At 38.3% G+C, this 18,026-nt stretch overlaps 1 protein-coding gene across 1 annotated transcript in view; it reads left to right on the forward strand.

Annotated features, from left to right (window-relative positions):
* Window positions 1–18,026, forward strand: part of LOC110213411 (SET domain bifurcated histone lysine methyltransferase 2) — an 86,683-nt gene that overhangs the window by 13,615 nt on the left and 55,042 nt on the right. Inside the window, exons 3-11 of the mRNA XM_020993764.2 lie at window positions 349–474; window positions 1,016–1,081; window positions 5,386–5,485; window positions 5,607–5,645; window positions 8,027–8,590; window positions 11,949–12,068; window positions 14,282–14,451; window positions 16,500–16,746; window positions 17,319–17,418. Of these exons, the coding sequence (XP_020849423.2) occupies window positions 349–474; window positions 1,016–1,081; window positions 5,386–5,485; window positions 5,607–5,645; window positions 8,027–8,590; window positions 11,949–12,068; window positions 14,282–14,451; window positions 16,500–16,746; window positions 17,319–17,418 (1,532 nt within the window). The remainder of the gene's footprint in view (window positions 1–348; window positions 475–1,015; window positions 1,082–5,385; window positions 5,486–5,606; window positions 5,646–8,026; window positions 8,591–11,948; window positions 12,069–14,281; window positions 14,452–16,499; window positions 16,747–17,318; window positions 17,419–18,026) is intronic.

Below are 18,026 nucleotides of genomic sequence, written 5' to 3' on the forward strand. Positions count from 1 at the left end.
ATAGGCACCTAATAAATATGTGTTGTATTTAATGGAATCTCCATAGAGATAATAAATAAAACCATGGGACTGGATTAGATCTCTAAAGGCATAAGTATAGAGAGAGAAGAAAAGAACTTGAAGAAGACTGATTTGTTTGTGCTAATAGTTTTTAAAAATTAAGTTATTTCTTTTATTAGTTTTTTGCTTTTCTTCATGTAACAGTGGAGAAACATTGACCTCCCTGATACTGGCATGTATTCTAAAAATGGAGCTTATTTCTTCATCTAAACTTTGTAGGAAGATCTCTGATTCCCACCCCCTATCCCAACATCTCCTTTCTGTTTGAACATAATATTTGTATTCCAGGTAATGCAAAAGCTTTTTGGAGGGAGCTAGAAGAGGATGGAAAAGTGGACTTGATATTTGAGCATGTGCAGAATGTACTGTTGTCACTCAAACAGAAGATCAAAGATGGCTCAGCAACAAATCAAGGTATGACGGAGGAGTTTGAGTTCAAGAACAGTTGGATGAAAAAGCTGAATTAGCTGACTGCCCAGTGTGCCCTATTCATGTTCCAGTTGTAATGAAACTATCCCTAGTGCCATTGGAGAAAAACAAAGTAATTTGTTGTGTTTGTCATTTTTGCTTTAGTGGCCCATTCACTTTTAACATGATATGGGCATTTGGGGCTATGAGGACAAAGTACTTACTCTTGAAACTACTGGGCTTTTATCATTACATTGTCATTTAAAACAACCTTACCTGGTGGCCTTTTGGAAGAAAAGCTTATATTATGTTTGCATAGTCAGTGCGTGTATCCAGTGTACAGATTATCTTTAACACTGTCTAGGTTTGGCCCCAACATCAGCATTCTTTCACTGTTCTGAAACTTAGTTCCATCCTGAACTGATTGTTTTGTTTTATGAATTAGGGGTTCTCTTGATGCTTTTACCATTTGTTGTTTCTAAAGAACTGAACAGCCCTTCACATTCCTGCCCCATGCCTCTACCCTCTTCTCTTTTTTTCATCACAGAATATATCCAAGCCATGACCCTGGTGAATGAAGCAGTTACAAGTAACACTTTACTATTGATAAAGGGTATGTACATTTGAATTTAACACCCACTCTTATATGATTTAGGTATTTCCTCAGCACATGGCAGGCCAGCCAACCTTAATGTGGCATGTTAACTAAAGACAACAAGAGATACGATAGTAGATCCACTTTACTAAGTTCACAGAAATCATGATTTGCTTTATGAAATGAAGATTCCCCCAGATTCACTTCCCACCAGGAACTGTCCTATCCTCTACCTTCCCCCCAAAATACAATAATAATATACAATACCCTTTTTTAACAGGATGACATAATTGTCCCTGTAGGCTTATGGGTCCCATGGTGCTACCATCTCCCTTCCCTATGTTTTTTCGGTAGTTGATGTGTGTGTGTGTGTGTGTGTGTGTGTGTGGTGGTTTTCAAGGTTATATTAACGTCTCATTCCTCATAACTCTTGCTAACTTGACTTCTTTTTTTTTAATTTATAAATTAATTTATTTTTAGTTTTCAACATTCACTTCCGTAAGCTTTTGAGTTTTAAGTTTTCTCCACCTCACTCCGCCCCCTCCTCCCCAAGACAGCGTGTAATCTGATATAACCTCTACATATACATTCTTATTGAATATTTTCACATTAGTCATGTTGTAAAGAAGAATTAGAACAAGTGAGAGGAACCACAAGGGAGAAGAAACAAAACCAAAAAAAAAGAGAGAGCAAATAGTATGCTTCAGTCTGCATTCAAACTCCATAGTTCTTTCTCTGGATATGGATAGCATTTTCCATCATGAGTCTTCTGGAGTTGTCTTAGATCCTTGATTGCTGAAAAGGGCTAAGTCTGTCACAGTCAGTCATCACACAGTGTGGCTATTTGTGTACAGTGTTCTCCTGGTTCTGCTCACTTCACTCAGCATCAGTTCATATAAGTCCTGCCAGGTTTTTTGAAGTCTGCCTGCTCATCATTTCTTATAGCACAATGGTATTCCATTGTAGTCATATATCACAACTTGTTCAGCCATTCCCCAGTTGATGGGCATCCCCTTAATTTCCAGTTCTTTGCCACCACAAAAAGAGCTGCTATAAATATTTTTGTACATATGGGTCTTTTCCCCATTTTTATGATTTCTTTGGGATTCCCATTTGTATGATCTCTGCTAGTGGTATTGCTGGATCAAAGGGTATGCACAGTTTGATTGCCCTTTGGGCATAGTTCCAAATTGCTCTCCAGATTGGTTGAATCAGTTCACAACTCCACCAACAGTGCATCAGTATTCCAATTTTCCCACATCTTCTCCATTTACTTTTTAAAACATTTTCCTGTTTTATCATGTTAGCCAATCTGATAGGTGCTAACTTGACTTCTTACGGACTTGGCCTATATTAAAGTGATTCTAGAGAAGAGATGATATGAGAGCTCTGTATGACAAAATAATTATCCATAAAGTTTTTTCTTCCATTGTAAATTTGCTCAAGGGTTAACAGAGGTAAAGGAAATGCAAACGTTGAACAGATTTTAATTAAAACTGCAAATTGTCATCAAAATTCCAGACATTTTAAATTCAGTTCAATTCAACCAACACTTATTTAGCACCAACCATCTGCAAGGGATTGTGCAAGACTTTGGATTATATAGACAAATGACATTTTTTCTGCCCTGGAATACACTTAGGGGAAACAGGAAAGAAACAGACAAAAACGATATTTTCCTTTGTAATTCTTTTGGGGGGGGCAATTGGGGTTAATTGACTTGCCCAGGGTCACACAGCTAGTAAGTGTCAAGGGTTTGGTCTGAAGCTGAATTTGAACTCAGGTCCTCCTGACTTCAGGGCAGGTGCTCCATCCACTGCGCCATCTACTTGCCCCCATAACTCTTTTTTCAAAGTGTTATGAATACATGGTCAAGCTTTACTGAACTTTTAAAAAGACACTTTTTTGACCATTAAGTCCTTATAATTTGCCTTATAAATTATATTTTGCCTTATAAAGTATAGATGACTACAAACCCTAGTTTAGCCAGAGAAATTAAAGTGCATTCCCAACCATAGTATACCCTGAAGTTAGGTTCCAGTGGCCACTACCTTTCATAGTAATGTTTTGTGCAAGCTGCTGTGATCAAGTACCATCCATAACCTTAATGGAGAGTGGCTGGTTTTTTATACCGCCAGACAGACACTGACTCTGAAGTGTAGGAGACAAGGAGAGGTGGGTACAACTTCACTGATGGAAAGAGCAGTTTTGTTTCTTTAAAACATAAATTGTACAACTTTTCTTAAAAGATGAAAATATTAATATTTACTTTTTAAATTAAATGCAAGTATGTCATTAAATCCTTGTTGTCTATCAAAGAGGCATATATATTTTCTAGTTTAAAAAAAAACCTTTTACAAATAAATTCTAATCTTTCCTGATTTATTTCTCCATTAGTAAATATTGGGGGTTTTTTTGAGGCTCAGAGGGACTAATGACTTGTTATGACCTTGAGACTATAATAAGTCATCTGAAAGCCAGGAATAGAACTCAAGAGTTCCCTGAGCTGGGCCTAAGGCACTGATTACTCCTTAAGATACAACTATAATTACATAAATATAACCTATGCACTTCACTAAAAGACTATATTTTTTAAAAGAAAGCATTGCGCCCTCCCCCATCCCATTTAATTGTTAACTGAAAAGCCAGAAGGTTTAAAATTATTTCCATTTCTGACAACTTATCTGCAAATCTTGTTTTACCCTGATGTATTAAAAATACATTTTCATGTGTCCTGTAGAAAAATGAATATGGAAAAAAGATATGTTCTTATTTACAGATATGGGATTCTGGCTGTTTTAATTATTTTCTAGTACCTCTGCAGTTCTCATATTTTAAAATTAATTTTCTTCTGCTTAATTAATCAGATTTTTTGTGCCATGTGAGATTCCTATACTCTAACTTTGTTTATAATTTTGATCATAATAATTATAACTGATATAGGGCTTTTTAGGTTTACAAAGCACTTTCTTTGCTCACAGGATTACTGGAAAGGCAATCTGGTGTAGAGGAAGGAATGCTGGCGGTGGAGTCAGAAGAGACCTGATTTTGAGCCCTGGCCCCAGGACTTACTAGTCATGGGGCCATGAGCAAATGATGTTAACTTCTGTGAGCCTCAGTTTTCTCATCTGTAAAGTAAGGACAATATCTGTAGTACCCATCTCACAGAGTTACTGTGAGGATCAAATGAAATGATATATGTTTAAGTGCTTTGTAAACCTTAAAGCATTATTTGCATTTTTTTGTATGCACATACACATACACACACACATACAACTGGAGGGGGATATGACCAGATCTATGACTTCATTGATATAAGAAACCGCCTCTACCAATATACATTGGCACCTGCTCATCAACTTAAAATATAAGATTGTTGCCTGGGTCACTGCGAGGTTAAGTGATTTATCTAGGGTCACACAGCCAAGATATGTCATAGGCAGAGCTGATGCCAGGTCTTCCTGACTTCAAGGCCACTTCTCTGTCCACTATACTATGTTGCTTCATACATGTATGTATATGAGACAGCATGGTGTAATGGATATAGACATGTACATGTGTGTGTATATATATATATATATAAAAGTATTTCTTCATCTACTTGACCTTTCTGTATTATTAATCTATACCAGAGGATCAATGTAACAATTATATAAATTGGGGTTGAGGATATCAAAATCAAATCAAATCCACACACATAAAAAAGAATTAAATTCCTTCTATAAAACAAAGGAATAGAATAAGATTTCTTCCATTAATTAAATGGTGTGATACTATGAAATATAACACATCCCTTTTCAAAATTAACATAGAATTTATAAATAATAAATGCAATAGATAATGAACATGAGTAGAAAATGAAGACAGATGCAAGGGGAAAGATAAAGAAAAAGAAAAGAGCAGACATAAGGAAGTACAGGGGTGTATACATAAAAGATAAACACATTTTAGGAGAGAGGAAGATACACAATGAGCAATGTAGACATTCCAAAAACATCATTCCATGATGTGGCCTTTTATGATGTTATGGCTGCAGCAATTAATTTATGTTGTGATTTTATAACTGTGAGAATGAATGGGATATATACTTAGCCCCAGTATTTGTTCGATAGTATAGGTGGGATGAAATTAAGCGTGAAGGCAAATTTAAGTCTATATCAAATTTTTTCCACTGTGTATCTTTCCTGTCTGGTGGTTAGGTTTTTTGGGCCTAATCTTTAAGTCTTTCTTGGGTTGCACATCTCAGGATACTCAGTAGTCATTACAGTGAAATGTTTCTTATGTTGGCATGTTTTTTATTCATATTTAAATTCTTTACATAGATGATGATATAACTGACAGAGAAAGTGAGCAAGAAAGCAAGTCAAGTGTTTTACCTCCAATATCGCACGAAGACTCCAATTCGGGAGACTCCTTGATTTTGTATGTATATAAATCAATTTATATAATTAATGAATTTTTTATGTCTCAAAAAAGAAATTTTGTTATAAATTTAAATTAGGATTGATTTCACATATAATAGATTCTTTTTTTTTGCCAACAGAGGCTTTAAAAGAAAACACTGGAACATTACATATGGCAGGTACTAGTCACTTCATTCTGGTAAAAGGTTATTCCAATTTCTGTATCCTTAAGCATAATATCTCTTAGTTTATGATTTTTATATTTACTTTAATGGCACAATGAAAAGTGTTAAAATGGCCACCTCTGAGTTTTGGTTGAGAAATCATTTTTTCCTGTGTCCTTTCTTATGAAATGAGATTATAGAAGAGAGGCCAGAAGGGCTTAAGAACATTGGTAGCCTCTGGGCAGGGCCAGGAAGTCACTTCAGGCAGCTAAGCCCTTTGACTGCTTCTTCCTATTGCTGCCCACGGTATTAGTGAGAATTCCTTAGGTAAGAAGATGAGAGTGCAGGGCGGGACTGGCTCAGGTCGTAGGTCCAGAGTCAGGCAGCATGGGAGCCTAAGCTCTGGTACTCAGTCAAGATTCTTTTCTAAATAGCATTTTGGCAATAGAACACACGTTCTTGCATTCTTTCAGGAAAAGAAGGAAAGCTTTTGAATAATGAATCTGAATATTGAAATTATTAAAATTCTCAACATAGGTTTGTGAGGGTCAGTTTTGTGTATTTAAGTATGTTTTATTTTAAAAATATAGAATAAGCATTCAAATAGCTCAGCTTTTATTTGAAAAGAAATATGAAGCTATCAAAATAATTTCTAAGAAAACCCCAAGGTTTTCTAATTATTTAACCAAACATTTAAGTAGATTATGAAAGCAATTTCACCCAGTGCTTTATTTCCTCTGAATAGAGAGTAGCCACAGGATGAGAAGCTTCCTGTGCCTTAGCTCCTTCTGTTTGATGAAATGAGAATCATAGAATTCTTCATAAGGAAGAGAATTGAGAGGTCATCTTCTAACCTAGCCTAGTCGCCTCTGCATGCAGGAGACAGAAGAAGAACCAGGAGAGAGCCATGCCAGAATAACCAGGAGGAGAAAGTATCTAGGAGCAGAAGGGGATGGACCGTGTCAAATGCCACAGAGGTCTCTCTCCACTCCGAGGCCTTAGAGATTTTGCTGGTGGAGGGCCTGCCTTGGGAGCAGCAGCTGCAGAGGCAGGTCAGGTGCCTTTGCCTTGCCAGGGTTCCTCCAAGAGCAAACAGCAACATCTCTGACTGTCTCTGTGCTCTTCCAGCCGTCTGCATTCCTTCCTGGAGAAGCACTGCTGGGAGTAGTTACAGCAGTAGTAAAAACAGCTACTGTGCCATCTCTGAGCTTTCATCATGAGTTTTGGTTTTGTTTGAGTGTCTTCACTCTTGTGCCTGGGCATTTTGTCCATGTGTCTTTCAGTGTGCCTCTCTCTGTGTCTGTCTGTCTGTCTCTCTCTCTTTTTGGCTAGGCAGTGGAGTTAAGTGACTTGCCCGGGGTCACACAGCTACTAAGTGTTATGTGTCTGAGGCCAGATTTGAACTCAGGTCCTCCTAAATCCAGGGCCGGTGCTCTATCCACTGCGCCACTTAGCTGCCCCCTCTCTGTGTCTCTTTAGTGTTCCTAAAGGTTGGAGGCAGGAAGAAGTGAGCTGGTTCCCTAGATCTAGTCTGCCATTTTCCTGGAAGTCCCTAATCTGTAATGCTTGCAGAATTACAATATTAGGTGTCTTATAATGAATGGAGACAGAACTAAAAACATAAGAAAAGCTATAGGCTTTTATGATAATATAGGGCTTTAAGATCCAGTCCCATTCCTTATTTGGAACTATTGTGTTCATTCCTTTCTTATTGCCCTTTCACCATCTTCAGCTGGGTCTGCAGTATTCCAACAATAGATAGACAAGATGGTGTAGTAGATAATAGTGGGCTTAGAATCAGGAAGGCCTAGGTTCGAATTTTGCCTTAGACTAACTCTGTGATCACTTAGTGAGCCATTTAACCTTGCTAAGCCTCAGCTTTCTCAGCTGTAAAATGGGAGTGATAATAGTAACCTCACAGGACTGTTACAAGGAATAATTGATATGAAACTCTTTGAAAAACCTTAATATGCTATTAAACCTATTAGTAGTGGTAATAACTGAAGAGAAAAATGGAAAAATCTAGTCAACTGGAATACTAATGAAAAACAGCTAGTCTGACTATTTTTCACTGAATCAATAATGTTCTGTGAGCTCATAGACATTGCCTCAGCCGGGACTTTGATGAGCAGCTATAATAAACTTAATGCATCGTCATGAACTCAGAAATTCCAGGTATGGTTCTGGACTGCTGGAGATTTATAATCTGAAGTTAGGAACAACTATATGGGACCAGAATGCAACAAAATATGGTTATTTCAGGTTCTAACTTAGGTTTGTGGTGACAGTGGCAGAGTATGATAGATCACCAGCTACCACTATGATGTATGTTTTCTTTTTAAAGGTATATCCCTACAAATTTGTGTCACTGACAATTCTTCTGTCGTTTTTAACAGAACCGTAGAAGATATAGCAGTTCTAACTTTGGAAAATGAAGTTTCAAATTATGAAGAGAAAATACTATCTTTGCATCTGTCTTATGAGAATCATATCTGCTGTGATACATGTCTGTCCAACATACCTCTCACCTCCAAAGTGGAAAACCCACTTATGATCCCCATCTTGAGTAGTTTCCAAAGGCGACATGCAAAGACAAACTCTAACTGTGCTGCATTCCATGTGAATTATAAAACCCCTTGTGGAAGGAGTTTGAGGAACTTTAAGGAAGTCCACCGTTACCTGCTTGAGACAGAGTGTAGCTTTTTATTTTTACATCATTTTTCTTTTAATACCTATGTGCAGTTGAACAGGAATATGCGGAAGAAAGAAGTTTTTGTTTCTGACTCTGATATTAGCCACGGAACCGAATCTGTGCCTGTTACCTTCTGTAACGAAATTGATAACAGAAGACTGCCACACTTCAAGTACCGGAGGCGGACGTGGCCACGTGCCTACTACCTCAACAATTTCTCTGGCATGTTTAGTAATTCATGTGACTGCTCAAAAGGCTGCATGGATATGTGAGTAGAAAAATAGGCATTTTAATCAGGATCCCAAAGGCCTTTTCCCAGGCGAGTTCCTACTGGGGAGCCACATGGCCTGTTGGATGGCCTGAGATGCAAAGATGCCCTCTGTTGATTGATAAAGGGGAAGAACCTTGTTAACCAAATAGTGCCGTGGTTTCCAACTGTCTCATCCAAAGATGTGCTTCAATTTGACTAAATTTTAGTGGGATTTCCCTTTATTTAGTATCACAAATTATTCAATATTTACGAAGCATTTTTAAATGGTTGATTTGTCCATTTTGTTAGGGTTTTTTTGTCCATTTGTTTTTACATGGGAAATGTGTACTATTGACATGAAGCTCTTAAGCTTCTGATCACAGGAACAGAATAATATTATGTGTGAATCTGCCACTATATATAACATTGTTATATATGGCTCATGAATTTGATCTAATTATCTTATAGTTTTACTCAAAGGTTAGAACTAATATTCTCAACAATTATATAATCATTCAGAGTGATGTCAAATATTAGCATATTTTGGACATTATCTGTAACCTACACTAAGCCTAACGATGTTAATGTCCACAGCAGGGGGGAATAATTGGGAAGTTCATGAATTGAAGTGTTTTTTCTACTTCTGTTGGAAAGGATGATTACTAGTAAGTTTAACTAAGTGTCTTTGCCTTATATAGGCGTCAGTACAACAAAGTGCTGAAGATCCCTGATCCTCACTTTGAAATATAAGTTATGTGGAAATATGTTGGCATTTAATAGTGCTTTAGTTTTAATAGTGGCACAAAATGTTTAAACAAAGGTGCAAATGCTTATGTAGAACAAAGAAAATATATTGTCAGTAGATATATAAACTGTTCTTACCTGTTTAGAGATATGTCAGCAATATAACCTTAAGGTGGAGTGACCTTTTAGCTAGAGATTTTCTAGTCCAATCTCATCTGTGTTTGCTAGGCTAGTGGATTAAAAGAATATCATGGACATAATATACTTTGATTTCAGCAACACATTTAGTTAAAACTCTCATGATGTCCTTGTGGACATGATGAAGAGATGTGGACTACAATTAGGGACCTAGTTGTGACTGACCAGACCCAAAGAATGCTGATGGATACTATTGTGGAGAGGGAGAGGTAAGCATTGAATCGTGTGGCAGGGGGCTGACCGTGCTTGACCCTGTTCTGTTGGATGTTTTTGTCAGTGCCTTCAGTGAGGGCATACATAGTTTGCTTATTAAATTTATGCATACCTTGAAGCTGGGAGGGATAGTTTATAGCTTGGATGATAGAAATATGATCCAAATAACTTTTAATAGATACTGTTTACATATAATTTAATTTAATATGCTTTCCTCATAATGATCCTTTCAGATATGTAATATAATAATCACTGCCCAGTTTTTAACAGATAAATAATCTGAGTGTCAAGGAGATTAAATGACTTTCTTTGTGTCATGTCTACTATGTGATAGGAATAGAACTTGAACCCAGATATTTGGTCTCTGATTCTCCTGCCTTTTCTACTGTACCTTAGTGCTTCGGCATGACTGAATGATTAGCTAATAAGATGAACTTTCATAAAAACTAAATTTAAAATCTTGTACTTTGGGTTTTTTTTTAAATCAACTGTACAAGATAGGGGAAACATGGCTACAAACTCATAGGATTATAGACTTAGAACAGGAGGCAGGACCTGAGTTCAGATTTTTGTGCTCTCAATCTAGCACTCTCTCTCCACTATATCACTTAATTGCCTGATTCATGTGGAAAAAACCCTAGGAATTTGTGAGCTACAGACTCAGTATGGGTCAGCATTATCATGTAGTAGCTAAAAGAGTTAATGCAGTTTTAGGTTAACAGAAGCATGGTCTCCAGAGCAAAGGAGAATTCTTCTCATGTTAGACCATTCTTCAGTGTTGCCTCCAATCCTGGGCACCGTGTTTTAGAAAGTACATTGACAAGCTAGAGTATATCAAGGGAAAGAAAAGAACCTGAATGATGAAGGGACTTGAAACCATACCATAGAAGGATCAGCAGAGAGAACTGGGGAGGTTTAATGTGGAGAAGATAAGAGAGTAAGGGGGAAGAAGAAGAGCTGTCAGCTGTCTTCTAGTCTTGTGAAGGTTGTCCTGTGGAAAAGGGATTAGACTTGTTCTGCTTTACCCTGAAGGGCAGAACTAAGACCAGTGAATCAAAATTATAGGAAAATGTATTTGAGCTAAACATAAGGAAAAATTTATTAACAGTTGTAGCTGTCTAAAACTAGAATAAGATGCCTCGAGGAAGAATGAGTCTATTTGTTGTTGTAGGTGTGTAATTGGAGGCTGGATTACCATTTGTCAGGGATAGTTTAAATAGGATTTGGTCTTTGGGTAGAGATTGGACTAGAAGACTGTAGTTCTGTGATTCCTCATTTTACAAATGAAGAAACCAAGGTCCAAAGAGCTTAAATTACCTTGCTAAAAGTCACTGAATAAGTTATTGGCAAATTTGGAACTAGAATCTGTCTGATTTCCTATCTGATACTCTTGAGAATATCTGCCTACCCTCATATACACAAACATTTCTCTACTGATTATAATTTTTTGATTGCCTGATAATCAAACCTTGCGTAGCCACTTAAGTAAGGAAAAAGAGATTTTGATGGCTGGATGCCAAGCTGTTGTTTGCCCAGTCTTTCCATGTGCTAGTGAAGATACTTGCAGGCATGTACAAAAATCTTATTTTTCCAGCACAAACATATGGACTCAAAGGGCCAAGAGATCTGAGCCATATTTTCATTTAGGCTCTTAGAGAAGATAATGGCCTAATCTATAGGGAATATAGGTTCAAAGGGGTAGTAGGTAACAGTTTTGAGTAGCATGGAACTTTCATCAGGAAAATTTATGGAAGTTCAGAAAGGGTTGGTATAGTACTACTTTGTTTTTCTAGTAGTTGTGTATCATGCTTAGATTTGATAAGAGGTACCTAATCTCTTGAGGAAGTAACACCTCCATCCTGGCAAGTGGAAGCTTTGATATCAAAAAGCACAAGAGAGATTCCAGACCTTTCCTGTTCAAGAGAGGATGGTTAGAACATATTTGAAAATTTCAGGAAACTTAAGCTGCCAAAGTGAAGGAGTAGAAGCAGAATAAAGTCTTAATGATACACATGAATTGGAATCACGTCCTTCCCTTTTTACCAGGACCCTGGGCTTTGGGGAATGGGTTGTGCTGTAATGGCCCCAAATGAACATGCAAACTCTTCTTGTATCCTTTACTGTGTGTTCCTCCTCTCCCCTCCCCAATTCACTGCTGTCATTTTCCACTTGCTGACTTTGTGCTTATGTATTTTTACTTCACTTATCACCCGACTTTTAGAGAAAAATGTGCATGCCTCCAGCTGACAGCAAAGGGCTATGATGAGAGTTCTGCATGGTCAAGTGTTAAACCCACTTATGGCTATAGCTATAAAAGACTGCAGCAGCCAGTACCCAACGGGTAAGACGTGTTCATGTTTTCTTTGCAAGGGATTGTAGCTGGTGAGGGGTTTCCTCTTTCTCGTTATACTCCAATGTGGTTTGTCTTTTCAGGCGTATGCTTTGTATTTTGATACATGCTTATGTGTCCACATTGTAATCTTCTGGAGAGCAGAGACTCTTTCATCTCAGTCTCTGTATCCCGAGTGCCTGGTAGTAGTGAGCCCTTAATAAGGTGCTAGTGCTTGATCATTCTCAGAGGTACAACAGATCTCACCCATCGATGACAATAGTACAAAACACAGCTGCTTTAAAAAAACAAACGAAACTAAAAAGTAAGCAGTAAGTTTATCCTTGAAGTGGACGTCAGAGACTCAGCCTCAGTAGCACTCGTCGTGCTTGTCGCCGTTGTGCCCATCCTCCAAGACCCTTCCCAGATGCTACCTTCCCTATTCCTTCAACTAAAAATGATTTCTCCTTTTTCTGATCTTATGCCTTCTAGTTCTTTTCTGTATTTAGCCTATGCTAATTTGCATTTTACTTATTTGTACATGGCTTCTATCCCTCTACTGCATTTTATAAGCTCCTTCACCTTTGGCATTCTTGCCAGCACCTAATAGTGCATTCTTTAGAGTGGGCACTTAGTAATTTTGCTGTACTACAAGAGTTGCCCACACCTACAAGTTCTTTGTTCATTAGTAAATTTATACAGAGAATTTACAAGATCTAAATTTTGGGAATATGGTCATCTTCTACTAGCATTTGCAAATTTAAATGTAGCAAATGGAGTGAGACCTTAATCTACCTGGATCACCTGAGATCAAGAGTAAACAGAAGTCTGGAATTCTCATGGCAGCCCTCTTATGGCTCCCCTAGTTGTAATGGCATGTAAGGTACCTAGCCTTCTCCCCTGTTTATTTTATCTTATTTACCTGTAAATTTTCTTTTTCATTAAGAACTTGAGGTATAGTATGTGATAATAGATGTAGGGCTGGCCTCAATTCCAAGAAGACTTGGATTCAGGTCCTGCCTTTGACACATACTATGTGATCCTCAGCCAGTCATTTAAACCTGCGGTGCTCAAGACAACTCTTAAAACAATAAATTTCAGAAAAGGCGCTGCTGACCTGAATTTCCTCACTTGGTGGTTTCTTATGCCAATGGAATCACAAGTCCAGACCCTGCCCTTTATTATGGGTTTAATGAACATGGGCATTTCAATATTCAAAGAATAAAAAACAGGATTGTATATGAAATCATTACCTCTGTTAAATATTTTTAAAGTGCATATTAAATTAAACATAGTAATAAAATTGCCGTTTATGTCCCTTTCTGAACTTTATAGTTTTCTGTATATTTTTAAATGTTTTATTGATGCTCGTTTCTTTCTTTTTTAAAGTTATTTTATTCTGTACTTACTCTTCTCTTTTTTTCAATGCAAGCCTTGTCTTATAACTAATAAGTATAGTCACGCAAAGCAAATCTGACCATTGATTGTGCCTGAAAACTGTCTCATTCTGCACCCACATCCAGTTATCACTGCCAAATGGCCGGGTTTGGGGATGGGGGCAGGGTGGGATATTTTATCATTAGGCCTCTGTCATCATGATGAGTCACTCACTGCAGGGATCCAATGTTCTACAGGTCTTTCAGAGTTGTTTTCTGTGACATTACTGTGATCCTCATATAAATTGTTCTCCTGGTGCTGTCACCTTCATTCTTCAGTTCATACAAGTCTTTCCAAGTTTCTCAGTATCAGTCATATTTGTCATTTCTTACAGCACAATGATATGCCGGAAATTCATTTGTCTATTTTGTTGCTAGTTCTTTTCTACCACAAAAAGTTCTGCTATGCCTTTTCTGTTTTGACATAGCATGACTTCTCTCTCTTTTCTCCTTACACCTTCTGGTTTCTGAGCCTGATCTTTTGCCCTGGTCTCTACCCGTCTTTCCTCTTCTGTCCCCTCTGTGGTCAGTTTTCATTGCAGTCCAGCTCTCTTCCTCCTCCTTAGGCCCCTGCGGTCTGAATGAAGCATAGCTGTAAAAGGGTAGGCAATCTGTGTTCAGAGTTCTCCTGCATCTGTTTGTCAGTGATAGAATAGAATTACTGCTGATGTCAGTATTTGCTTTCCCTCTCCCCCCACCCCCAACCTGGATGTTTTCTCTTAGCTGTGTATCAGTGTTTTATTTAGGTGTATCTGATTAATTTTCTTATGTTACGTTTTCCAACGGCAGAATTTTTGAATGCAGCCTCTTGTGCAAATGTGATCCGAGAACATGTCAGAACAGAGTTGTCCAGCAGGGTCTCCAGGTGCGCCTTCAGGTATTCAAAACTGAGAAGAAAGGATGGGGAGTCCGCTGCCTCGATGACATTGACAAAGGGACATTCGTTTGCACTTACTCAGGTAAAATGAAGCCTTGTGTTGAAAGAAATCTGCAGTCAGTCATTGATTGATGATTGATGATGCTTTCAAAGACATTGCTTTATTTACTGAGACTGTGCTGATAAAGGAGGAAGCAGTGTTGAAGAGGAGAGAGAAGAAAGCTCTGAGGGTTTTATAACCTGATGACTAAAGGTGAGAGGAGGAGTAACTAGAGGACATCTCAGGCATTCTGCACGGGAAGAGAACAGCTGTAAATACTGGTTCTGACCTTAAAGAAAAGGATGCAGGGGAAGCGGAAAAGGGTTCTTGAACCTGTACAGTATGCTTCCATATCTTCCTGACTTTGTTACTGTCAATTCCAGGAAGTATTTGGGAGTGAGAGAAGGCAACTCATAAAACAGTGAAATTAAGTTGGCCCCTCTTTGTGTTGTCTGGCAGCACTGACCAGGCTTTCCACTCTGTTTCTGGGGAAAGTGAAGCATGGCATAGCAGGCTGTTGTGGAAAGAACCCTGGTGTTTTCATCACAGGACACGAGTTCTAGTTCTGACTCTACCACTTGCTATATAACTGTAGAAAAATGACCTAGATCTCTAAAGATCCCTAAATTTTATGAACCATTCCCATTTGAAGAATAGAGGAGTTCAAACCTGAGTAGAGTTAAAAGCAACAGGGCTCAACCTTTGTCCTTCTACATCCTTCCATTCCTCTGCCCCCTCCTCCCTCACTCCCAGCACATGGGCATTTGTGCCTTTTACCTCTCAAGGGTTCTTGGATGGAGAGAACCTCAGCTGCTGTCCAAAAGCTAAATGGTGGCCCAGAAGTTTTACTGATATTTTCTGTGTTAGTGGAGCAGAGCATAAGCAGTGGACCTTCACCCTTTTTCCTGACCTAGTGACCAGCCAGGAAAGCATGCTAAGAGCCATGATGTGGCATCCATCAGTTTTTTTTTTGTTTTGTTTTTGGGGTTTTTTTTTGTCCCTCCCCCCAAAAAAAAGAGTGATAGAGGACAGCAGATACTTTACTAACTGGACCCTTTGTTCTGAAAAGTGGACTCCACTTTTCAATCTTCAGTTTTCCCTCAATTTTTCTTTTTTTAGGCTTCAAATTAAGTCATATCTACCTCTTCAACGCCTGCTATGTACAAGGCTCTAGTCTAGATACTGTGGTCATTTTGTGGATCTCTGGATGCTGTTCTATTTTTCTACAATTGGATTAAGTGTGAGAGGGTGTGGCCACTTGGAAGATATGGAATAAAGAAATGACTTGTAAATTTCTATCGTGTAGAGATGTTGAGATATAATGGACGGTCACTGGATTTGGAGTGAGAAGGCCTAGATTCAAATGGCATTTCTTCTGCCCAACGACTGTACGCCCTTGTAGACATCATGCCACCTCTGTAGGTGGTATCCATCAGTTTTTAATCTTGTAAAACAAAAAACAAAACTCTGTGTGTGTGTGTGTGTGTGTGTGTGTGTGTGTTTAAATCTTCATGGAGGATTTTATTTGGGGATCAGAACATGGGGCAAAAAAATGAACTACCAATTCAAACGAGTATATTTCTAGTCAGAGTTTGGATTCTAAAAGATTCTAAAGTCTGTGCTTTTAAGGCTAGACTTTTCCAGCCTTTGATATAACCACAGTTGCATATCCGCTCTTACGGTATTATAGGTAAAAATATATTAATGATCATCATCACTTTAATAACTTAAGTTTGTATAACTTTCTAAGGTTTACAAAGCACTTTATACACACCATAGCATTTGAACCTTACAACAACCATGTGAGCCAAGTATCACAGGGAACTCATTTTTAAGTATTCTTAGGCCTGGAAGCTGTGGCTTGCCTGTTACCACAGCTAATAAGTGTTAGAGATGGGATTTGGACCCAGGAATCCATGAGTTGAAGTCCAGTATGTTTCAGAACTTACTTTATTGTGTTCAAATCTCAGTTTTGTGAATCAGATTAATACTTTTATTCTAATTTTTACACAGTGAGACCAAGTGGCTTGTCCTCAGGTACTAAGCACTTATTTTCTGAGTCCCTTTCTTAGCTCAGTCATTTCTTTCAGGGAGATTACTAAGCAGAGCTGGCCTGGAAGAAATTGGCTCTGTTGATGGAAAAGAGGAAGAAGAGGAGGAGGACACTGCTACTAATGACAGCGAATCCCCAGCACTTTCTAAAAAGAGGAGAACAGAATTGCTTTATTCTGATCCTGAAATTGAGTTTGTCCAAATTGAAGTAGGAGCAATTCCTGGAGACACAGAGACTGAGGAGTACTTGATTGAGCTCAGCAGTGATGCAAATCCATCTATTCAGTAAGCTCTGACCTTATCCTTCCACATGAAGGATCTAATTGCTGATCAAAGAGACTTTCACATCTTCCCTCAACCTCGAAAGCCTGTATCTTAATTTCACCTGCCTTGAAAATCTGAAAGTAGAATGCTTTGAGAAACTTAGGGTATTGTTTTCTAGAGCCCTTTCCAATGGCATTTGATTTCTCTCAGATGCACCAGTTGTAGAGTTATAGTCTTGATTACTTTCACTTGGATGCTCAGTATTTTTCATTTTTTTGATTCATCTAACCCAGATTTCATTTTTTGAGTTTTCCTTCTTTCTATATGTTTTGAGGTATGACTGTAGTATTTTTCCCCAGTAGGGTATATACACACACAAACACACACACACACACACACACACACACACACACACACACACACACTATGTAGTAATGATGCATTTCTGAGAAAGAGTAATTATTTGCTTTACTGGTTAAATTTTTGGAAACGAATACCCTCTGTCCTATAGAAACTTCACAGCCCAGGAGAGAGAGCCAGAGTATAGATTTTGTGTTGTGTATGTAGTCACAATGATGTGTCCTTTGTCCCAGGGGTGAGAAGTATGAATGTGATCTAAGAATTGAAAATCAACCAGCCACTAGAAGACCTAAAACTAAAACAGCCCTTCTTCAAAACTTTCGGAAAAAAAGGGTAAGAACTACAAAAAGTAGCAGCAGGCTATCAAAACGTAGTTGTCCCTTCTGTGAAATGACACATTAACTCTCCTTATCCATTCCTACTATTTCATAAAATGTTTTTTATTTGTGTGTGGGATTTCTCTCATTATGAGATAGTTACAAGAAGTAGAGCAAGACACATGCAGACGTGTTTATTAGTACCCAGTGTGTGCAGAGTATACAATGTGATTGTGAAGGAAGGAGGGAAAAGAAGAAAGGTTCCTTAAATTAGGGCCATTATAGATATTAGAGGTAGTGGTTCTCTTGGATGGGGTCTCACTGAGGGATGTTTTATGGGCTTTGAGGTACATTTCATAGTACAGATATGCCACCTCACAGTATCCTGTCCACCTCTCCCTCATGAAGCATATCAAAGAGTGAAACCACTCCTTTAAGCAGATAGCAGCCCAGAGGTGATGATGAATATGACTGAGCAAAGGTGCCACTGAACCTGCCCTGTGTGCAGACTGCAGGTCATCCACAAGTCTTTCCAGCACAGGCCCAGAAGGCATTGAGAAGAGATGGTGGACCATAAAGCAAGTAGAAGCATTTTGTTGAAGGCCTGTTCTGTGTAAAGCACTA

Source organism: Phascolarctos cinereus, unplaced genomic scaffold (assembly GCF_003287225.1).
Source record: "Phascolarctos cinereus isolate Bilbo 61053 unplaced genomic scaffold, phaCin_HiC Scaffold_726;HRSCAF=1367, whole genome shotgun sequence".
NCBI classification, from domain to species: domain Eukaryota; kingdom Metazoa; phylum Chordata; class Mammalia; order Diprotodontia; family Phascolarctidae; genus Phascolarctos; species Phascolarctos cinereus.